At 34.8% G+C, this 25189-nt stretch overlaps 1 protein-coding gene across 1 annotated transcript; it reads right to left on the bottom strand.

Moving 5' to 3' along the window:
• Window positions 1-524: 524 nt before the first annotated feature.
• Window positions 525-23426, bottom strand: LOC140746133 (alpha-tocopherol transfer protein-like). Its single transcript, XM_073078150.1, has 8 exons — window positions 23282-23426; window positions 9164-9326; window positions 6063-6222; window positions 5238-5296; window positions 4134-4330; window positions 3451-3561; window positions 1578-1680; window positions 525-1085 (listed from the first exon to the last, which is right to left on the bottom strand). Exons 2-8 carry the CDS (start codon window positions 9312-9314, stop codon window positions 934-936), a joined length of 933 nt encoding a protein of 310 aa, XP_072934251.1. The 5' UTR covers window positions 9315-9326; window positions 23282-23426; the 3' UTR covers window positions 525-933.
• Window positions 23427-25189: the final 1763 nt, after the last annotated feature.

Raw genomic sequence — 25189 nt, 5'->3', positions numbered from 1 at the left:
ATTTATGATTATGTTGTCCAATTCCATTTCACTTTGATTATAATGTCCAAAGGTAGCAGTGATTTTAACACTTTGATCTAAAAAGAAAATGTTGGTATTCACAAAATAGTTACAAAAGATGAGGACTAGACGCAGTCAGTAAGGGCCTTTTTCCTGTCGCGCGAGTCTACGCCCGCACGCATGTCACTCGCATCCTGTGGTTTCGTAGATATTTTTGTATCATGCGGGACATACGAACACAGCGAAACACTGCAGCAAATTGACGCGTGCGTGTGGGACAAGCGTGCGGGCGTCCAGACGCGTGACAGGAAGACGGTCCTTATTCTGATTCATTCTATTAAGTTAGTGGTTAGAAATAAAAAAAAAAACAAAACTATACTTAATTATTTAATTGTTTTCATATTTAATACACTTTACGATTGTAAAATATCACAATATTATAACACCACAATTAATCATATTTAAAAACATGGACATATTATATTATATGTTTTTTTTATATTCTTGTGTATACATATATTCTTTTACTTCCGTTATGTTTAAGTATCTATTTATTTATTATTGACTCGAAGTCGATCAGTTGGTCGACTAATACTTCAATTTATCTGTCGATATATCCATCACACTACTAATTACTTATTTTCTCCAATTATTTTCTACCTTATTCACGAAAACTTACCTACTTCCATACAATTACATACACGTACTAGATGGATTGTGTGCGTGTGTGCATGTTGTGATAGCACAAAAATCCTTACAACTGTGGGTGCTATGAATTTAAAAACACCCACAGCACCCAAAACACTTATACAAAATCATGATGAATCCAACCCTATGCACTGCATCTAAGGCCGATACTCTATATTACTATGCGTCTCGAGTGCTTTTTCATCCTAGCGTCGGTTATACCTAATCTTATTATCTAAAATATATTTAGTCAATAGAGAGTTGTCTGAAGGAGCCATCGATGCCAAAGAGTTCATCGTAGTTGGTTGGCTTGCCAGGTCGCAGCGCTTCGTTCGCCTTGATGGATTCCTGCGCTTTGAACCAATCTTTGTACTCCTCCATTTTCTTTACCCAGGCTTCTGCAATTATAATAATTGGTATTTACATCAATTTTGAAGGTAGTATAAGGAAGGTAAAGAAGGTAGTAGTAAGGAATCCTTAGTAGTTTGATTCCGGCGGCACCACCACCACACCTATTTCTGCCTAATAACAGTGGGGTTAAGCGTTGATTTTTTTGGTTTGAAGGGTGTAGTAAGGAAGACATACTTTTCCGATGCGTTCGTATAGTCTGTACAGGAGTACCGACGCATTTATAGTTGACCTCAGGTAGGAATCTATCTTGTCTATCGCTTGTATTTAAGAACAAAATGGGCGTTTGCGGTATTAAACCTCTTCCTTTCCAAATCATAAGCAAATGAATACTTAGACAAGAGAGAATAGGCCTTTTCTAGGCAATCGTGCTGCATTTACCTTTAGTTACAGTAGCATTAAAAAGTATTAAGAAAATTGCAGAGCGCTGAAATAGATATAACGGGTACCGTCCCAATACAATTGTGGTAACATTTACTTACCATTAATGTCATTGATGGATCCGCTGTTACCACCGTACTCCGCTGGTAACATCTCTTTTGGTACGTGTTCGTAGAGAGTGTTTATGTCAGTGTGGATGAATATCTGGAAATAGAAAACCGATTTATTAAAAATATGAACACAAAACAAAGGTAATTGATAGCATTGAAAATAGTCAATAGATTTTTATAAACATTTAACATTTTTGGAGTAGGTAAATTATGGGGAATTGTTTCAGTATTGGTCAAACTATTATTGTCTTTTTGTATCCCTTTACACCCGAGATGATATGAGCGTGAGTTTCACTTTAAAAAAATTCCCACGTGATAGCTTCTTATTTTTCGAAACGCAACCGATGCCGATCGATCGTGAGGAGAGTATCGCACGTGCTACCGGCTAAGTGAGCGGGGTGCAGGAGGTCAGTTGTGCTAGGGACTCGTCCAAAGATGGCAGATTTTTTCGACCCGCGCACTGTCACAGGTATATAATTATTTTTGGTATTAAATGTTTAGTATCTATTATTAATTATAGCTAATTTGAAAGCTAAAAGAACACTAAATACGTGTAATTTAGTAGTTTATTCGATTAACTTGCAATTTAGATACAATTAGGTTGCAAATTTCAACTGTTACGATCGTGTGCTTACGGTTGTTGGTGCAGAATAACGTTTGATGAAAATGCTTTTATTGCTATTACCAGTTATGTGTAAGTTTCGTCAATATCAATTTTGTTTGTTTCAATTTTAGGGGTACATTTAAATGACGATCAGATTTTGCCAGTGCGGGGTGAGGAGAAATGTATCGGACATTGAAGATCTTCATGAAAGTGAAGAGCTTCAACCAAATAGATTAGAAGAGTTTCAATTTGAAGAATTGTGCCCAGAAACAGATCCAGAAGCACATGCAGACCCTCAAATAGAAACTGACCTAGAATTGGATCTGGAACTTGAGCCTGAACCTCAACCATCTACTTTAAAATCATCCCTAGAAATTTCTCGCCGCCGAGCATCTTCACGTCCAACACATCGAAAAATAGCTTGTAAAAGAATACGTTTTCTGTCTTGAAAAGGTCTTCACATCCCTACCAACATCTCCAGTAAAGTTTCCAAAGAAATATTTTTCTTAATATTTTAATTGTGAGGCTCTTGATATGTAACCAGATATACAAATTTATATTATCTAAGAAGAACCGGTCGAAAACTTAATTTAATTTCAATAGATATGTCTAAAGTTTTCTCCATCTGCATTATCATTGGATGTATTCCCTAGCCAATAATACCTACGCCTTGGAGACCTGGATTTAAGACGGAGGCAATACCGGAAGAAAGAAGAATGTTGATTTTCATAGAATTACGTAGTTTAGGTTTCATTGCCAAGACAGATTTTTTATAAAGACTAATGAAAATAAATACAGTGATGTTAAATATCTCCAAATTGTTTTAATTTTCTCATATTTTTTGATAAAAAACTATTTTTTTTTGCAATTTTCACGATCGTGAGTGTGACAGTTCCCACCGGAGACTCACGATCGTGCGGGTCGATTTCTGGATTACGTATAAACTCTGGTTTTTTTTTCATATTTTTTGTGGATCCCTTGAACTATATAAAAAGCCGTAATAAACGTTTTGAATCGGAAATTGCGAAAAAAAATCTTCGGGTGTAAAGTTAAGGGTATAGTTTTAATATTCATAATTTTCATAGCATGCCTTGTAGGTATTACGATAAAACAAAATGTGGTTTTTCAGGTTAAGATTGCTATGATGAAATATTAGAAAAAAATTAGAACAAAAACCAAATTAGTGTATGGATGCTTTGAATATCTTTAGTGTTATTGTCACAAAAAGATCTATAAAAGATAACATAAAAGATTACTTACTCTGTTCTTAATCTTCTCTTTAAGAAAGGGTTTGACCAAATTGACAACAGTTTCAATTATTGGTGATGTATTTACTATGTGCACTTCCTTCAACTTGACGGGGTAGGCTTCCTGAAATTATAAAAATATAAATTAAATACCAGAGTAATAAGTGTTACTGTAAGTTCAATAGGTGAGCCATCGTCAACCCATTACTGTCCAAATGCTCAGCACGGGTCTCTTCTCAGAATGAGAAGGATTAGGCCATGGTCCACTGCGCTGGCCAAGTGCGTATTGGTAAACTTTACATACCTTGAAATTTTTTTTAGATAGAGAGTGTGTACTGATTAGCAATTTATTTAGTACCTTTAATGAAAGAAAGAGTGAAATACGGTTGTAAAGATTTTGTTCGTGATTGCTATTTAAAAATTAAGGCGCTAATAGTTTTGTTTTTGTTTCTTGTTAATATTATATTATGTTTGTTTGTTTTGCTTTTGTTTCTTGTTAATATAATATGTATTAAACACACAGCACAATATAGTTTACTATAATGAAATTTTATGAACGTTTTTGTTAATTTTTTTTAACGTAAACGTAAGCATTGCATTTTCTCTAATCGTCTAAAATTCTGTGTATTTAAATCAACTTCAATTTTAATGACACTTTTATTATTTTATTTTATTGTTATACAAAATCAATCATACCTGAACACAAATTAAGAACTTCTTAACAGCAGATGGTGAGAGCTTCCCCAGGTGACTCGGCGCTACGATAGACGCATCCAGAATGTAGATATCTCCAGCTACTCCCTCCACTTCTTCTAGAAGACGAATGTCACCAATCATCATCGCCAGTTTGAATGCTTCGTTCAGCTGGTGAGTCTCTATATTCTTGTCAAGACCTGGAATTGGATTATCATCATCATCATCATATTAATATAGTCTTATTTATAATAATTGATTATTCGGAAAGTTATGATCACCTAGAGAATAGTCAGGTTTATGAATGTTTTGATAAAAGTCTTAATAATAATGATAATAATAATAATCTTAATTATATAGCGGATATTGCATTAAATTTGAATACTAATTGCTTTTACATAAGGCTAAATGTATTTCTTATGTGCGTGTGTATGTCACTGAACTCCTCCTAAACGACTGGACTGATTTTCATGAAATTTGTGTGTGTGTTCAAGGGGACTTGAGAATGGTTTAGATTCACAATTTAGTCCGTGGGAAAAGGTTTTTTAATTATTTTTTAATTCGTAAGTAGTTGTTGATTTTGGAATGGTTCACATTGGATTCGACAGACTTCGCTACCATCGCAGTTTCAAATATTAATTAATAATCTATTTTGATGATAGTTTTACCCAATAGTTGGCGCTGCGATCGAATTGAAAAAAATATTTTATTATCATTGAGTTATTTTCGAACACGTGCTGAATCAAATATTAAATCAAGAGGTTTTGAGTGTTAAAAGAGTTTTGAAGTGTGCATAAAAAACCTACTATCTATTTTTCATACCCCTAAGTGATAAAGGTTGTTCACACTTAACATTTTTTTATTTATATAGTAACACAACGTTTGCTGGGTCAGCTAGTTTTATATACATTTAGATAGCTTTAATTTTATTGTGTTCGTAAAAACATATAAATTTATTTACTAACCTCTAATCAACTATTTTTTTTTATTTCATAAACTATGATTTTGTTAGTAGCAAATGAGTTGTATAATGACTTACATGTTCCTTTGAACTTAAGTAAAAATTATATTAATGACGTTGCAGTGACGTCAGCGAACTTTACTCACCTCTACAAATGGTGACCCGACGACCGTTTGGCGTTAAACCAGGCAATGGCGGTCCTTGTCTGAGAAAAACAATATTATTTTGTTTATTGTAGTTGTAGTCGAAAGTCTCTTTTCTAGGTGAACTCTTATATATGTATTTGAATTTTTTTTTATATATTTATTTTGTATAGGCCAACGGCGGCACTTACAAATTGTCAGTTACAATATTTTCCTAAACTACTACCGGATCGGAACGCGACCTCTACTGAGAAGATCCGGTAAGAAACTCAGTGGGTTTGTCTTTTTTAATTTTAAAAATAATTATTCTCTTTTTCATTTTTTTTAAATGCCATTATTTTTACATATAATTAATAAAGCATTAGCTCCAGTATCTTGCTTTACATTTATCTAAAAAAAAAAGTTTGTTTGTTGTTGAATAGATGTTAATGTTTTTAATAATGTACGTAAGTTATATTAATCAGTTTAAACCAAATTGTATCTACCATAGTTCAAAATTTGGCAATTTTGGGTACCTTGATTGAGTATTTGCACCTTGATATAGCCTTGTCTCGTTCTGGTTTAGACGTATCAAAGTATATTAAAAGGAGTACCTCAACTTATCGTCAGAAGCATTGGGCAAAGATTTATTTACGTTGACTTAACAATTAAATACATTTTTACAATGTAGGCCAAGAGTAGTCGGTTATAGTGTATAACTTATGCCTAAGAGTTTCTAGAATTTTCAATTTGTGCATAAATCACAAAAAAATAACCAATAAACGTCGATCAATTAGGATAGATGCTTTGCCAAGAGATAACCAAAAGGTGATTTCAATAAGAACTTACGCTTTTGTCATGAGATCACGTAATTCCTGACTGTTGATGTCCCTATTAGTGAAGAACTCTGGGCAGGCGGCCCTCATGGTGAAGTACATGTCCAGTTTCCGCTTACATTTCTCGAGGGAGAAGCTGCAGCCGCGTAGGAAGGTCATGATGCGCCCTTCATCTGAAAATGGTAAATAATATTGATTATATGTTAAAGATAAAAAAAATCTTTTTTTTAACTTTCTTTTCACTTCTTTTTTTTGATTCACTTTTCACTTAACTTTATTTTCTTTTTTTAAGAAACATTATAGACGAGCTGTTGCTGTGCTGTACAACGCCATCTATCAAGAAAACCGGTAAACTGAATTTCTTCCTCAGCATACACGTCATGCAATGTGAGAAAAATTACTGTGGACTTTAAATTTAATTTAAATTGTTATAAAAGATTAATTTGAATGAAATTAAGACGGAATGTTAAGTCAAGATATGAATAATGAATATTTAAGAAAAGCTAGAATCTTTCACACATAAAAGTTCATTATTTACTCTAAGTACGCGAAAAATATAAATGTACTCATAATACACTTATTTCTATGTATAAGTTCGTATAAGTAATAAAACGGAGTGAGTAACGCTACTTAGTTAAGTACATACTTCTTTATATTAGCTTCCGTAGTCTTACCACGTAGTATAATAGCATTAGGATAATGTTTTTCCTTGTAGATTACTTCATATTTATTCTTAAAACGTATTTGTAGTAGCCCTATCAGATACAAAGATCGTAGGAAAAACATATCTACAAAGTTGTAGCCGCTTTTCTTGTCGCGCATGTTTACGGTAGCACGCGTGTTCCACACATATGTATAAGAATTAAATCGATGTAGTCTCTTCGCCTCATCTCGCCACGATCCGTGTGCGTGTGCTTATAAAACGGGAGGATATAAGCGACATGCATGCTTGAGTAACACGCTTTAACACGCGTGACAGGAATGCGTTCTACTGATTGTTCAATAGTGCTTGACCGGTTTAAAGCCCCTTGAAGAATGACGTTTATCTACACTAATATTATAAAGAGGAAAACTTTGTTTGTTTGTTTGGTTGTAATGAATAGACTCAAAAACTACTGGACCAACTTTGAAAATGCTTTCACCACTCGAAAGCTACATTATCCACGAGTAACATAGGCTATATTTTATATGAAATATATTTGATAAATAGATTTTGAGACGGTACAAAGTTTACCGGGTCAGCTAGTGAAGAATAAACTAGTATTTCTACTTTTGTAAACCGACTATTTAACGGCGTTTGGAGTATGTAAATGCGAAAAGCAGAGTTAAACAGCTGGTAACCCATCAAACTTTCGATTGCGTTTGTAGATGGGTCCGTCATTCATCTTTAATGGCCATAGGATGGTAAGTAGCAAGTGGAGTCGACCACCTGCAATTTTTTAACCCTAAGGAGAGTATTTTTTTGTATTTGTACATAGATAGTTAGATAATCTAATCTTATTACTGATGTAATTTACAGCGGCAGTAGTAATTTACCATCAGGTAACGAACGCGCGTTTGCTACTTATATTAAAGAAAATATATTTTAACATAATATGAGACGGAATTTTCATCTACAGAATAGATACCTATTTCCTCCTATACAATTTGTATGTATTGTAGCAGGTCTTCCCGCCGTTGTCCCTGTAGTTTCGGGACTACAATAGGGATAGCCCTATCTGCCCTATAGGTATCCCCTGCCTGTCGTAGTAGGCGACTAAAAGGGGGCTTCCAGAGTTGCGGGCGGCAAGAGTGGGAGCTCGAACCGTCCAGCAAGCGACTCCGGGAAGGACTGCTCCCCAGGGTAGATAGAGCCCGTTGGGGGCTAATTGGGGGCTAAATATGACTTAATCTGCCACGGTCTGTGCCTGACACGTGTATTGACTGTAAATATAAACTTAAAAGCCTACGTTTTTGTTTCTAAGCAAATACAAGTTCTGTTTTTTACGCAGTATTTTACTATGCAAATATTACTTGCCTAATTGTTTAATTATGCTGTATTGTCTCATGTACACATGAGATTTACGTTGACATTATTTGATTTTAGCACATTGCGAATGTCGGTTGGCAAATCCTAGATGGGTATGTATGGAGCGAATGAAATAGCTATTTTAATTTGTACAAGGTCGCCACTTTCTATAATTCAAATATTAGGTTCTTGTCAGGCTTCTTTGGCAATATTGGCAATTTTGTCATAACAGATATGGTGTAAATGGTGAACATGTGAAGTTGGCGTATCAAAGATTAACATTAGAAAATTTCATCAAACACCCTTTATTCGTAACGAGCTTTTGCCCGCGGCTTCGCTCGCGTTACGAAGTAATATTTTCATCCCCTATTTTATCCCTTTGGGGGTAGAATTGATCAAAATCGTTTCTTAGCGGATGCCTACGTCATAACATCAATCTGCATGCCAAATTTCAGCCCGATCCGTCCAGTGGTTTGGGATGTGTGTTGATAGATCACTGTCAGTCAGTCACCTTTGAGTTATATATATTTAAGATTAATCAATCTATCTTTAGTTTTGCCTACCAGATCTACATTTGCCTGTCACTTCATGCTAGAAGTTGTGCCTAAAACGTGTACCTACCGATGACGGAAACGCGATCGTAAAACGCCGATCGTGTTTTGACATCAGTGATCTACTACCCTTGTCTATCGACAGTCTTCGACCATCAAAGATAATTGTCGCTTGAGCAAAATTTTGTAGAAATTAAGGTGTTGGACGCTTTGCGGTTCGACTCCGGCGGCACCACCGCCACACCTATTTCTACCTAATAACAGCAGTGTTAGTCGCTGCTGTGTTCCGGTTTGAAGGGTGCGGTAAGGGAGACAGACTTTTCCGAGGCGTTCCAGCTTAGGCCTCAGGGGTAGCGGCGCATCTGTGGCCGACCTCAGGTAGGAATATCTTATCCTATCTGGGGTTGATTACAGATGTCCATGGGCGGCAGTAGCCACTTACCATCAGGTGGAATGCATGCTCGTCTGCTACTCCTATATTATAAAAAAAAAATCATGCCTCAAATTGTGCATTTCTTTAATCTATAACTTCAACAGATCAGTATTTATAATTACCCCATTCATCAGGTAAATGCGGCTGCTTCCTCATCCAATCCTTGATTGCTTCGAGGTCCCGGTCCCTGGTGTTCACATCCTCGTTCAGCTCCACCCTGATCTTCTTCCACATCTCCCCTGACGGCTGGACGAGGGTAGCTGCTGACGCCATGATGAAGTGGTTCTGAAAAATAAATAGATTTTTTTGTATTCAAACTGTTTTTATTTATTTTTTATTTATACTAACGTGTCGTGAGTTCCTCTTTAGTTAAAAACGTGGTCGAACTCTTTGTGGGTTGACTTTTTTGGCATCACCGTCTCACCTATTTCTACATAATAACAGCAGTGTTACTGTGTTAGTTGCTGCTGTGTTCTGGTTTGAAGGGTGTGGTAAGGGAGACATACTTTTCCGAGGCGTTCCAGTTTAGTCCTCAGGGATGGCGGCGCATTTATATTACAGGTAGGAATTTTATCCTATCTGGGGTTGATTACAGTTGTCCATGGGCACCAGTAACTACTCCTCCTATTATTATAAAAAAGGTGCACCGAGACTTGAAGGATTGTGTTAGTTGCTGTGTTAGTTGCTGCTGTGTTCTGGTTTGAAGGGTGTGGTAAGGGAGACATACTTTTCCGAGGCGTTCTAGTTTAGTCCTCAGGGATGGCGGCGCATTTGTATTACAGGTAGGAATTTTATCCTATCTGGGGTTGATTACAGTTGTCCATGGGCGGCAGTAACTACTCATCCTATTATTATAAAAAAGTTGCACCGAAGGCTTGAAGGATTGAAGAAACACTAACTAACCACCGATTACGAAGCATAAAATACTTATTGCTAAATAGGGGATGAAATCTTGCAATATTATATATTAAGCTTGTACTAATGGACGTCCATTTAAAATTATGATAAAAGGATGTCGCAAGCTATTGTGGCTTGCTTTAGTAGCCGACAACAATATCGTATTGTTGTTTGTAACTGTATCACGCAATTTTTACAACATTTCAAACTTAAATGTTTTGTAAAAACTCTAAAACCAAGTTGACTTGTTACATTTGTGTTTCGTACAATGTAACATTTTCACACATTTCAGATAATAATACAATAAACAAAAGGTGTTACAACAGGACGTTCCCACATTACATTATAAGATTACATTATGTTTCAGTTTTATTATATGATTTTGGATAGATAAATAAATATTGAGTGAGATTTTGCGCTTCGAATTTCTCTGAAATTGTGCAATATTTGTGATGGGTAAAAAATGTTAAATTCACGCAAGGATCACGTGTCCTCATCGAAAATTCGTAAGACGTCAAAGCAAACTGTAAAAGTCAAGATGTCATCCGGTGTCAGCATAGAAAACATAGGTCGATGTCAGTGTCAGTTTAAGTTCAGGGTGTCAGTTTAATTTTTTATTCGTTATATATTATTATTCTGGTTAGGTTTCGAAAGTTTTCATTTCTGCCCGCACTCCCGGAGTGCAACCCGTTGAATTTTTAATCTTATATTTATCTATTTATAATTTTAAATCCCAACTAATAATTGTGCCCGCAAAACTCGAGAACGAGTCCACCACCAAACCCACCACGGGTTTGGTGTAACTATGGTCTAAACCCCTTTAATTTCTAAAGGAGACGCATGATCAGCTGTGGGACAACAATGGGTCTATTTATTGAGCATTTATTATGTAAATACGTATACTTAATTCAAAGTCTATGTTTCTAGTCGGAGATAAAAATTATTTTATCTTATATATAAAATTCTCGTGTCACAATGTTAGTTACCGTACTCCTCCGAAATGGCTTTACCGATTTTATATGCATATTCAGTAGGTCTTAGAATCGACTACTATCTATTTTTCATACCCCTAAGTGAAAAGGGTTGTTCACCCTTCACATTTTTTTATTTATATGGCAACATAACGTATGTCGGATCACCTAGTATTAAATAATATAAATAATTATTACATGGTTGAACGTCACTCAACATCGGAAAATATTAAAATTCACGCATTTAAAATGTAAATTACTTTTCGTATAATGAGATGTTAAGTAATAAACAATGAGTGATAAAAAATCATAGATGAATTTTAAGATATTATGTTTACCGAGATGTCATTGCATCCTATGAATATAAAAAAAATAAGAAGGTAATTAATGGTCTCTTTGTTACGCCTGCTTGTAAACACACGACACGATAGAGTTGCCTGGGTTTCAAATTCTGGACCCTTAACGGAGTGGTCAAAATTAATGAAATACAATCATTAATCATCAAATTAAATTAAAATGATCAATATAATGCACTGCTTAAGGCTCTAATATACATGCGCCAGGCCGCACCGGCAACTGTCGCTGACTGTCCCTGACAATAGGCGGCGACAGCCAACAACCTTCACCGATGGTCGCCAGCAACTCCAACAACTGCCACCTGTTGTTTGCGACTACCAGCGACAGTCGGCAACCCTCTGCAGGGATCGTCAGTCGAGTCGCTCGGGTATTAGCTTATTGTCGTTCGTATGTTATCACCCTAACGCGTACTAATTAGTTCTCATATTATCTAGATATTTTCTCAAGGAACTGTAAAATGAACTCGGAATACAACTGCACAATAATGTTATTGTTTAGGATATTTTATCTATGACATGTTTATCTCATTGAAGAGTCGAAACATCAGTTGAATCCGTTCAATGAACTTTAGTTATTTTTCTGTTGGTTGTCGTCAACCCATTACTGTCTCACAGCCTCCTCTTAGCGTGAAAGGTCAAAATCCACCCTGGTTAAGTGCGACTTGGTAGATAAAACAAACTTTTGGGGATTTTGGCCACATCGTCTGAGGTTCAGAAATTAGTATGGGATACCTTTTGTCTCGAAAAAAGTTCTCTCAAGCGATAGATAAAAACCTCTGATCGCTAGCGGAGCCGGTAAAGCAAGTAGATATAACGACAAAATGTTCTCTGTATCTGTCATAGATTTGTAAAGATACTTCGCCGCCTTGAAATTGAATGAAGCCAAAAATGGCTAAATTAGCAAGTTCTTTTTTTGAATTCTTGACGAATAAAAACATTTTAAGAGAAAATTTACGAATAAACAACTAATACTGCGTAATTAACATACTAAATAAATAAGTATTTCAAATATTTTAGGGACATTTTAGCACGGAGACGTGGCAAAACTTTTTTACGCAACTATTTCAATTCTCAAAACTGGGAACATTTTCTTGTTAGGAGTGAGTAATCTTTACTAATCTATGGTATCTGCATATGTATCACATTCATATTTATAATTATTATCTATTTCTATCACATTAAGAAGGTGGTAGAACCCTTTGTGGTTCGACTCCGGCGGCACCACCGCCACGCCTATTTCTACCTTATAACAGCAGTGTTAGGAGCTGCTGTGTTCCGGTTTGAAGAGTGTGGAGACAGAATATCTTAAATATCTTATCCTATCTGGGGTTGATTACAGATGTCCATGGGCGGCAGTAGCCTCTTACCATCAGGTGGACTGCATGCTCGTCTGTTACTCTTATATTACTTAAAAAAAACTACTATTATAGATATGAATGTGAGTTAGTTTTTTGCGACACAATCATGCCTTAACCGATTGTTATGAAATGTGTAGATACATTGTCAGTGATTCAGAGAAGGACATAGGGTATAGTCCGCGTAAAACTGCTAGTCCGCTCTGAATATAGTAATGAATCGCGTCGCCATAGCAAAATGTGTGACTACACCTGCTCGCAACAAGTTCAGAGCGGACTAGCAGTTTGGCGAGGACTATACCAAAGATTAACCTATATCCTGACAAAAGTACCGTCCCCGAGGTAGAGATAAAAACAGATTGCGAATAAAGCCGGGTGTAAAAGCTAGTCATATAAATGGCTTGGAAGGCGACGCAAATCTAACTTTAAATTCTATATTAGCAATCGAGTTTACCGTTTATGCCCAATCGAGTTGCTTGAAGTTTCGTAAAAGTTTTCGCAATTTCTCTAACGGCGGTTGCTACTTGCCACATCCATTGGCTCTGGCGGCATTGGCCCGATATTAAATAGAGAATGGTTATAATCTGTGATAGATAGATAGGATTTTGTTTTTTAACTTTAGGAATCGATAAATATTTTATTTTGTTATCTCTAATGTTTTTGAGAGTGTGATGACGCATGATAATTTTTGATTTCATTTTTGGATAGTAGAGCTAGATAGACTTTTTAATTGTTCTTGCTGTTAGGTCTGTTTGCTGTTAAGGTCTTTGACTTTCCGCATTACTGGTGATAATTAGAAATTAAACGAACTTACCTAAGTGAAGTTCCATTTCAATTGTACGAACTGCATAGTCTCGAAATGATAATGTTGACATGTAGTACACCGCCAGTCGCCAGCCTTGTGTCACGTATATTCAGAGCTAAAAACCTCGAATTCAAATAATTTAAAACAATATCCAACCTACTTATAGCGCCCCCTACCGGTAAATGTCATTAAGTTTAGAGATCCTGGGGTCAAGATATAAGTTCATTAGCTCGATTATTTTACAACATAGATGATATTATGGGTAATACTTATCATATATAAGTATGGGTGGGTGGGTTATAATATCATTTCGAGACTATGCAGTTCGTACAATTGAAATGGAACTTCACTTAGGTAAGTTCGTTTAATTTCTAATTGTACTTCACTGCATAGTCTCTTCAATGATAATGTTGACATGTAGATGTTTAGAGATTTGTAAAATAACGAGCGTATTAAACAAAATACAAAAACATTTAAATCCTACTATTTTTAAAATTCCTAATTTAATATATCTATTTAAATATTAATTACAGTTATCAAGTATACGTTTGATGTAACGTCTCTACTACAAAATTGAACTTAGATCTGATCCATTCAGCTATCCTTCTAAGAGGGTCTTAACTGACACTCATATGTTTAGACGTCAGCGTAGCAGCGTGGTAATGCGTGCTCTCTAATGGTATGTATTGTAAAAAATTATATATCAATGCCATCATCTTCCGTGGTTGATAAAATCTAGAAACTGTCGTCTGGAAGGTCACTGTATTATAAGATTACATAAAAGAAATAAACTTATTCTTGCAATTCTCAAGTGTTACTAGGCCTATCTAGGTAATTTTATTAAGGATGTGCTGGACAAATACTATGATTACTATGAAATAATGGTAATACTAGATTGTTTGAACACTGGTTATAGTAAGGTTCAAATTCATGTGGCAATTTAATATACAATATCTTCCGACAACCAATTTGGTTAATATACAATAATGTTATTATTATGTTTATGTATATTTTTTAGAAGTCTCGACTCAGATGTAGGCGAATCGGTAGTAATAATGGCATTCACGGGCTTACACCAAGTGAACGTCATAATATATACGATATCTATTGTTTTTATATATTACTTATATATATATATATATATATATATATATATATATTACTTATTGTTTTTTTTTTTTTTTTTTTTTTTCTTTTTACTATATGAGTAATTACAATAACCAAAAAAAGTAAATAGTATTTTTTCTTCATCTCCACTAAATAATATATAATATTTTACACTTAACTCGCAAAAAATATTTATACATCAGATGTAGCTATCCCAAGTAATAGCATACTTGGGATATAGAGGATAGAAAACCTAAATATGCATTTTAAGAACAAAAATAATTCTAGATATATATATATATATCAAAATGAAAAAAATATTGTAACCAGTCTACAGATAGATCTAGTTATTTACACTGTTTAGGCCAAGATATTATAAGCACCAGCGTCACGTTTTCATTATTGCGTCTAACATTGCTTGTAGAGCAACAAAATCTTGAGATTCGTGTATAGAAACGAAACGCTCCTCGAGGAAGCGAGTAACATACAGGGCAAAGCGTTGACGAAAAACAAATGGATTTAGATCTTTTTTTTTTTTTTTTTTAAATTCATATGAGATTCAAAATGCAACCCTTCCAAAATGAAAGGTTTATTTATTATTATTATTATTATTATTATTTTTTTTTTTTTATAACTATTTTTTAGGACTGTCTGGACCAGTCTGGTACTACCACAAACTCCCCAACCGTTCAGAGATAATCTTTAACAACAATTATTTTATTAGAAATAAAATGAATATTTCCATTTAAATAGTATAACCTTAGTCATGACATGTAAGTCATACTTCTTGTAGGTTTCCTAGTAAATAAATCTATTTAAAAACCTTCAAAGTGTTAATTCGCAATGTATAATCTTGATTTAGTGATAGCAAATTCATTCTGAAATTATTAAATGTATTAGGGAAATAAAAACATTTTTTGGGTATTCAATAAATCCAATATGTGCCTTGATATTACGGTTAAATGTGGGTATTAAACACCATGCTGTCTCTATATGAAATAACTGTGGAGTTGCCTACACGTATTAGGGTTTCACCGTGTTGAAGATGATTATTGAAAAAATATCTTTAAGCACAAGTAACGCTGCATTTAACTTTAAATAGTTGATCGGATTTGTTATTTAAATCAAATAACAAAAATACCGAGAATAATGACCATATGTTACATAACTGATTGTGTCCCGATAATAAAAATAATATGACAACTATCACCTGTAATTATATCTATCTGTAAGAGGGATAGTATTTTGAAAAACTGTTATATATTAAAATTGTTATATATATACATATCTTTGCATTTATTATAATTTTTATTTTTTAATATTATTATTATATATATATATATTTTTTTTTATTTTTATTTTTTTTTTTTTTTTTTATTTCACCCTTGTGTTGATTTTTAATCTTTTATCTAATGGTAAAGCAATTTGATTTTTTATTTATTTATTGCTTGTATAATACAATGAACAACCTTAACAGTTGTATTATTTCCAATTATCAAACTATCTTTTAAGTAACCAATAAATCCTAAAGAATGATATAGCTTATTATGTCTATGATCCTAAATTACTAAGTGTCGTTATTGTTCCTTGTCCATTATTATGACATTTCAAATAGGAATTATGTTATATAAATATATAACTGACACAATTTCCCTAGATCTTAATCAGTTATGTATGGTCTTGTATCTTTTAAAAGGTTAGTAAAAACATAAATATAGTGTTCTGCTCAAACCAAAGGAAAGAACTTGAAATGCATAGAATTTCCATTTAACCATAGACATGTAAACACTGTTTAAGGTAATCATGAATTAGTATCCAAATATGCATTCTTGAAAACAATAGTAAGTAGTGAGTGGAATGCCAGGCTTTATTTAAAGCTCAAGATTAAGACCAAGATATTCAATATAAACCAACATCACCATCATCAGGTGTTGGTAAAGTAAAAATATTGTAAAAAATTGGTTAAGAGTAAACAATATGTTACCACTGATGTGAGAAGTCTTTCTACACACATACCAAGTATATTTTGAAAAAATCTTCATTCCTTGAGAATAATGAGTTTAAGTGTTTATACAAATAGACTCTTAAAGCTAACCACTTGCAAAGCTTGGGTCAATAGTTATTTGTTACAACTGGTCTTTAAAATTATAATTATAATCAACCACATTATTAACCACTCACCTAAAAATCTGTTGTGATTGAAGATTTATTCCAAAGGAAACTTCGATCAAGCCTTTCTGTGACACAGGTATTTGTGCATGAGGCTTGTTGTAAGTCAGATAATGACCCTATTTGGTATGAGTATCTCAACTTTTGGATGAAGTTTATCATAGGATGAAGTGTAAATATCTTCGTTATATTTGTTATTATAAAATATTGTACTATATATATATTAATTGAACAATCATTGTTTCTTAAACCATTTTGCCGGTCATTTGTTCCAGTACTTGTACTATGAAATTTCTTCTTATTATTTATTATACATAATAAATGACCAGCACCAGTAATAAGATAATTGATAGCAAATTATCTTTACAAAGGCAAATAATTTAAAATTATTAAGAAACAATCATTTCAAATGCTCGAGAGCAGTACGCATTCGCCTGATGTGGCATGGCTTTTGACTCTTTACAGCTACAATAGTAACTGCGACTTGTGCAACTTTTAAAGTCTAATCATGTGTTATCCGTCCCACAGTTTCCTAGAGGCTAGTGTTCTTCCTTTAAACTATTTTTTCCTTTAGTCTATCTATCACCATCTAGATAGATAGATAGTTCCCTTAGTAAATTACTCTTTAATATGCTGATCTACCTAGATACCAAATTCTTATGAATGGTTAAACCAAATTTAGGTTCTTCTAGAGTATTACAAAAGGATATAAATTGTCATCTCTATATCCTGTATCATGTACATTATTAATCTGAATGATTCTTCAATAAAATGTTAATTTATTAAAATCATTACACCCACTCGATGGTAATAGTTGTGTCTATCTACTGATTATTAGTATTTTGTTATATGGGTTATTTACCCAATGTGAAGGACATAATACCCTATTAGAATGGGTGAATATCCGTTGTATCTGTCTACTTAATAGTAGTATCTTGTTATAGTTGTTATATAGGTAAATATCCAATATGTAAGGGTCCCTTATTTGAACGGATGAATATCCATTAGGTATATTCTACTCAATAGTAGATTATTTTATGTGAGTAAATACTCAATATAAACAGGTTAGTACCCATGAACGGGGCTAAATAGCACCCTATTTCTTGTAATGTAGGTAAATATCCAATATGTAAGGGTCATAACCTTATTTGAACGGGTGAATACCCATTAGGTATATTCTACTCAATAGTAGATTCTTTTATGTGAGTAAATACTCAGTATAAACGGGTTAGTACCCATGCACGGGGCTAAATAGCACCCTATTTCTATGTTCATAGCTTTATATAAGCGAGATTTATATAAGGATTTAAATAAGCGAGATCACCTAAATGGGTGACAAGCTTAGTTAATGAACATAAGACGTCAAATTCCTTGCTACAGAACAATATGGTAATCTAAAAATCCTTTGCTGAAAAATATATATGTAAAAATTTACCTTGTCATTCCTCATTAATATATAAGATTATCATCTTATCTTTAATAAATGAAAATAATACATTTTCAATTTGCGACGGCATTCGTAATGGCCGCCTAGTACAAGTCTTCAGAATAATTTCGTCAAAATTCTTTATTTTCCATTGTAACTTTTCTGCACAATTACACGTACGTCTTTTATATATTATTAATTGACATATTTGTTATAAATTAACTATTTTTACTATAAATTACTTATTTTATTTCTTATTTTGAAAAATCATAAATGTACACAGGCTGCACGAAAAACGATAATGACATTTACCGGTAGGGGGCGCTATAAGTAGGTTGGATATTGTTTTAAATTATTTGAATTCGAGGTTTTTAGCTCTGAATATACGTGACACAAGGCTGGCGACTGGCGGTGTACTACATGTCAACATTATCATTGAAGAGACTATGCAGTGAAGTACAATTAGGGCTATCTCCACCATGTTGTTTTTTATTGTGATAGGTAGAAAAATGTAGGAGTTATAGCACAGCTAGATAATTCTTTTAATTGTAAAGTCTTTCCCCACTATTGGAGATAATTGGGGCATACTTCACCATGTTGTTCCACTATAATAGGTGGAAAGAGGTAGGAGTTTGTGACCCATGTCAGATGTTTTAAAATCGTCCGTAGCGTCTACGACAAGATAACGATTGTTAGACGACTAATGATGATACCGTGATTATCAGTGGTCATCATCATCATCCTCAACCCATTGTTGTCGCACTGCTGGGCACGGGTCTCCTCTCAAAGTGAGAAGGATTAGGCCATAGTCCACCGCGCTGGCCAAGTGCGTATTGGTAGACTTCACATATCTTTAAGATTTTTTTTTCAGTGATCAGCCATCCAAAACCCTACGGCCTCTTATCCGTGATGGAAATACCTTCTTCGCCCAGTTTTAAGACCATATTTAATCAGAGGTTCTCTGTTTACCCGACAGCGGAGTGTAATGTTTGTCGAGCATACACATATATGTATATACGTATGTAAATATAATTATGTATGTCTCATTCTTTGGTGCGCCATTCAGTTCAAACATCTTGACGTATTTTAACATATGAGATATAATTGGATTCATCTACATTGAGGGAGTGTTATAGACTCTAGCGGACTAAAAGAGGGGAGGCGGAAGGGGCGGTCCGCCGATGGCCCCCGATACTCGGAGGGCACCAAACACATTTGCTAACTAGCTAAAGTCCGCGGAATCATAAGTATTTGTCGTAGAATAAGTCTATGACACATTTGTAATTTTGTAAAATCAACTCAACTTATTACACTGGGGCCTCTATTCAACTTTCCGTTCCTGGCCTCCGACGATCTTACTCCGCCACTGGACATAGGCTATATCTTTAATTACCTATCTAGTGACACCTTTAAAAGATACCCGACGACGTAGGAGCGACGCCGGTTATGTGGGATTTTTACCGCACTAAAACGCCGTGGGCGTCCTCAACGCTTGTTGGAGAACTCCGGGATCTCCGACGGAACACAACCGGAACCCTCCAAGCGCGATGCTCAACGGGCTCTACGCTGGGGGAGCAGTTTTTCGCTCCACTCCCACCATGTAGTGTTTACGACGGTATGCGACCACACATACCGCCGTCCTTCCCGGGGTCGTTTGCTGGACGGTTCGAGCTCCCACTCTTGCTGCCGCAACCCCGGAAGCCCCCTTTTAGTCGCCTCTTACGACAGGCAGGGGATACCGTAGCCCTATTCTAGTCCCGGAACTATAGGGACAATCTAGTGACACCTACGAAACATTTGGTTTTAATTTTTTTAATCCTTCAATTGATTGAACAATAAAGCGTAATGGAGTAATCATTGCTGTTAAAAATATTTCCTTGTTAATTGTCTTGTCGATGTTGTAATGATTTAGTTTAATCGTTTCATATTTAACTTCCTATCATGCCTGTGCAGAAAAACTATTTACCTACCTCTCATCCACGTGTATATTAACGTCTATGCCAAGGTCATTCAGGGCAAGATTTGAACTTGGCTCCACATTGTTATTTAGTTTCTAGAAGTTGATGGGTTTGAGTAATTTTTTTGTTTTTTATTTTTGAAGAGCGAAAAGGCAGCCTTTGCAGTCTACACACTGTTGTAGAAAATTAGGAACCAAAAGTTAAGCAACGTCGATCGCGGTCAGGACATGGATGGGTGATCGCTAAAGGATTTTTGTTATCATTTTATAAATACTTTTTAATTATTTGGTTTAGGTAGAAGATATACCTGACGGAAAGTAGCCATCTTTACTGGACTTTTGCAATAACAGAGGAGTCACTAATGGAGTAGTCATAATCATAATCTTTATTGCATCATGCAGTTATCACATACATATAAAGGTGTTACAAATTTTGATACAGTGGCATGAAACCCTGTAAGGGTGTCGCAGTTTAAATTAATTATAAGTAAGCTAATGTAACAATAATTTAAAATTTTCAATTAGTTTGGGAGGTATGCTCTTTTTGCACTTTTTTAAGCTTTTTGAAGCCTCATGACATAGCGCTCCGGGAATACCTCACGAGGAAGTGTATACCACATCTTGCAGGTTTGTGGCAAAAACTACAATGTAAACCGAACTTTGGATAAGCGCCATAAGTCCAAGGTGAGCCCTGTGACAGATTGACAGACAGCTGTGGCTATAGGGTTCCGTCTTTAATCTTTTTGTATGGAATCCAAACAATATCATCTTACGGCAATCGTGTAAAAAGAAAGGGGTTTGGTATTTAGATGACCCAAGCAAGTGTTAGTCGGCAGACAGAAAGGTGAAGTCGTGACTAATTAATATTACCTCGCAATGGTCTTTGGGAAACAATATATTTATTATGCGGTTCATTGTATCTAACAGAGCTTTCTAAAAGTGAAAGAATCGCGAACATTTTTAGTGGTTTTCAAGATGAAATTATTATGACGTTTGTTTATTAAGTAATATAAAATTCTTCCCGTTACGAAAAATAGGTTACTTTTCGTTGTCTATACTAATATTATAAAGAGGAAAACTTTGTTTGTTTGTTTGATTGTAATGAATAGGCTCAAAAACTACTGGACCGATTTAAAAAATTCTTTTACCATTCGAAAGCTACATTGTCTACGAGTAACATAGGCTATGTTTCATATGAAATATATATAAATAGATTTTGAGGCGGTACAAAGTTTGCCGGGTCAGCTAGTTTATATAAAATAGTGCTTACATTTTATATCTATCAAATGCGTTGCTCCGTCCGAGGACTGAGTTGGAACGCCTTCCTAGAATGCCCTCCATACCACACACACTTCAAAGCAAAACTTAGCAAAGCTTACCACTGCTGTTATTAGGCTATAGGTGTGGCGATTAGTGAATGCAATCCGGACTCGAGATCGTAAAGTCGAGATCCCGCGGGATTAGGAATCACAATCCCGGGATTTTCGGGATCTCGTCTAGTTAAAAAAAATCACATCACTGTAAAGATGAAAACTGCTTGTTGGCGAGATCGGGATCCCGCGAGATCGGGATTGCATTCCCTAGGCGATGGTGCTGCCGGTGTCGAGCCACATTCTAAGTTTAGAGCTTTTATTTTTTATAGATCTGTCTAAAATGATTTAATGGATCTCTCTTAGTGGACTTATAATATACGACTTATCTAAATAGGTATTATACATTTTGCCTATCTAGGATCGAACCCGGAAATTTCTAAATATCAGACCGGTAAGATACCTGTGTCATGCAACAAATCAAATTTGATTGCAGCACTTAATTGTAGGCGTGACGTGGTCAAACGATTTTTTTGTAATGGATTTGCGTAAAAGTTTTTAGAACAGACCAGCGTTTTAAATAACTTACATTATTTAAAGTATTTAACTATAAATAAACACATTTTTTTATTGTATTTAAAAATTGTATTGTATTTTGTCAATAAAGTTAATTTTATATACCCATTTTAAAATAATTATAGAAAATTACTTAAATATAAACTTCACTTTTAAAATTTAACTATAAATATAAAAATAATTAGAAGTATTGCCCAATTATTTCAAGATTATATACCTACTTGTGGTTAGAAGTATAAACCAAAAATGACATTACTTGTATATTAACAAAAAATAGTATGGATGAATATTGATAATGAGTATGAGTTTGATAAAACAAACATAAAAATAAAATAAAATCTAATAATTTTATGCAAGGGCATTATGATACACACATAATCAAGATCATAAAATCAATAAAAAAAATATTACGTCGTTAGCCCGACCAGGGATTGAACCAACTTTTTCGTTGCAAACTACTGTGCAACAAAGTTCACTTGAAATTTGATTTAAAAATAAAATTAAAAACTGTTACATTATGACAAAAATAAATAATAAGTCACTAGTAATATTTTTAATTTAATGGTTTAATTCGCGTGAGGAATTTAATTATACGGTGACGTAATTAATAGGCAAATAGTGTAAAAGAAAATCCACTGAAATGTCTTTCCGTATTTCTAATCTCAAAAGTTAACCAAAAATTGTATGGTTTTATAAAGATAATTAGAAGTAAACAGTTAATTATATACCTAATGTCAATGTTTAAAAAAAATCGGAGATTTACATAGAATTAAAAAAAAACGAATACTATAATATTACCTAATGTGTGATTGGTAACAATGAGTAAACATAACTTTGGAATTATAGATATTTTGCGAAGAATATATATTTTTTAAATATAATACTAGAAGAAAATTAAGCCACTTTTAATTTATATATTAATATTTAAACTTATAATATGTTCATATTTTTACTTCTCTCGTGTATAGATAAATAATATTGTTGTTATTACTTAAAAATACTTTAGCTAAGGACAATTAATTAAAAAAATGATTTTTAAAGAAGTCCTACGACAAATGGTGACCTATTTTTTGTACTAAGTACTAAGACTGTATTTTGACGCTCTAACATCGTAAAGATCACAACAAAACATAATATCTGTGATCGACTTCAGTGAAATCTCCTGTCTATTTGATTTTTTTAAATATCCCTGGGCAACAATACGCATTTAATATCTCTAATTAAAACAACATGTCAGTAACACATTACCACATCAAAAAAATCACAAGGACACAGCACAACTTTTACGAAATTAGCTTAGAAATAACTCACATCAGTTTCCCAATCTCCAACAAACGGCCACTGTGTTCGCTGCGATCACACTGACTAATCGAGCCGAGACTTGAGCAAGTTCGTGTCTCCACCGTGAACTCCGGTTGCGACATGGAACATCAGTACCTTTCTATGACGATCGTAAACCTTTGTTGGGTTATGGATCTTGCCCCATTTTTATATAATAATTGCAAAGTAAAGGTCGAATGACTTTGGGTTGTTTAAAATATATTCAGCGGTACAGTTTATTGATATCGAAAGGAAGTGTCATCTATGACCTGTTGTAAAAATGTAAAAACTCATACTAAGGGTGTATGCGTTTTTACATTTTTACAAAAATGACTGTTTACGTATTTCCCATACATTTCCAATCAATTATGAAACAGTCCGCCAGGGGCGCTGATTGGAAATGTATCATAACATAGAGATGTTTTCTTAGGGTTATCATCGTCAAAACATTGCGTTTCCAATGCTGTCCATGGGTCTTTTCAAAATGATGGTTTGGCCGTGGATTGTGCCGTTTGTTTTCAGACACGCATGAAAACTTTTCGCCACGTTTCGTTTAGGTACGATGTGAAGTGCCAAAGTCTAGTGCGTATTGGTAGACTTTGTATAGTTTTGAAGACATTACAGTCTACTCTCAGACATGTAGGTTTTTTCACAATATTTTGCTTCACTGTTAAACCCATTGATTATTTTAATAATATAGGAGTAGCAGACGAGCATGCAGTCCACATGATGGTCAGTGGCTACTGCTGCCCATGAACATCTGTAATCCACCCCAGATAGGATTCGATACTCCTACCTGAGGTCGGCCACAGATGCGCCGCTACCCCTGAGCACTAAGCTGGAACGCCTCGGAAAAGTATGTCTCCCTTACCACACCTTTCAAAACGGAACACAGCTGCGCCTAACACTGCTGTTATGAGACAGAAAAAGGTGTGGCGGTGGTGCCACCGGAGTCGAACCAAAGGCAGAAATAGGTGTGGGGGTGGAAAATAACTAATGTATACCACATATTTCTTTAGGTACTCCAATTCCATAATAAACATAATTACAACCGGACTACTATTGCCAACATGCCCAGTCATTTGAAATCCATTAAACTATCATGAACAACGGTCTGCAAGGGTAATGGAGCAAGACTCAAAATTGCAGTTTCCCAATATAAATAATTCCCAATGTCCCAATCCCACACGCAAAGAAACCCAGCCATCCGTAACACGGATATGCTTTTGTTTTTATAAATTTGTATTATTATTTAATTTGGTTCCGTATGTATTAAAAGAATACGCAGTTTTTTTATATAATATAGGAGTAGCAGACGAACATACAGTCCATTTGATGGTAATCCATCTGCCGCCCATGGACATCTGTAATCAACCCCAGATAGGATTAGATATTCTTACCTGAGGTCGGACACAGACGCGCCGCTACCCCTGAGGACTAAGCTGGAACGCCTCGGAAAAGTCTGTCTTCCTTACCACACCCTTCAAACCGGAACATAGCAGCGCCTAACACTGCTGTTGTTAGTACCTAATTGTACACCTGTAGAAATAGGTGTGGCGGTGGTACCGCCGGAGTCGAACCACAAAGGGTTCCACCACCATCAAGCAGTTATTGCTCAGTGAATTGAAACACGGGATGTCCGAGGCCCGAATCCCGAAATTTATGAAATTTATGTGCTTATACAAATGAATTATCGCCTACTTTAACGGTGAAGGAAATCATTGTGAGTATACCAACAGGCCTGAGAGGTTTTGGAAAAGTTTTTAGGTCTGTCAACATACTTTTACATCGTGGTAGACTCTGGTCTAAACTCTAGACTACACTACACTAGGCTACACTCTAGCAGTAGGACAGTGGGTAGACGAAGATGTTTTAAAAATCACCCGAATGATATCATTT

The sequence above is a fragment of the Epargyreus clarus genome, unplaced genomic scaffold (assembly GCF_041222505.1).
Source record: "Epargyreus clarus isolate Ecla_fem2 unplaced genomic scaffold, WU_Ecla_fem_2.2 ptg000012l, whole genome shotgun sequence".
Taxonomy (NCBI): Eukaryota; Metazoa; Arthropoda; class Insecta; order Lepidoptera; family Hesperiidae; genus Epargyreus; species Epargyreus clarus.
The sequence above is the reverse complement of the archived record's forward strand: the minus strand, read 5'-3'. Positions and strand labels throughout refer to the sequence as shown.

Coding starts and splice junctions, on each gene's coding strand:
- LOC140746133 (XM_073078150.1), bottom strand. CDS start 9,314: ATGGCGTCAGCAGCTACCCTCGTCCAGCCGTCAGGGGAGATGTGGAAG. Junction 6,223..9,163: donor GCATTTACCTGATGAATGGG/GTAATTATAAAT, acceptor TACCATTTTCAG/ATGAAGGGCGCATCATGACC. Junction 1,681..3,450: donor AAGAGAAGATTAAGAACAGA/GTAAGTAATCTT, acceptor TTCTATTTCCAG/ATATTCATCCACACTGACAT.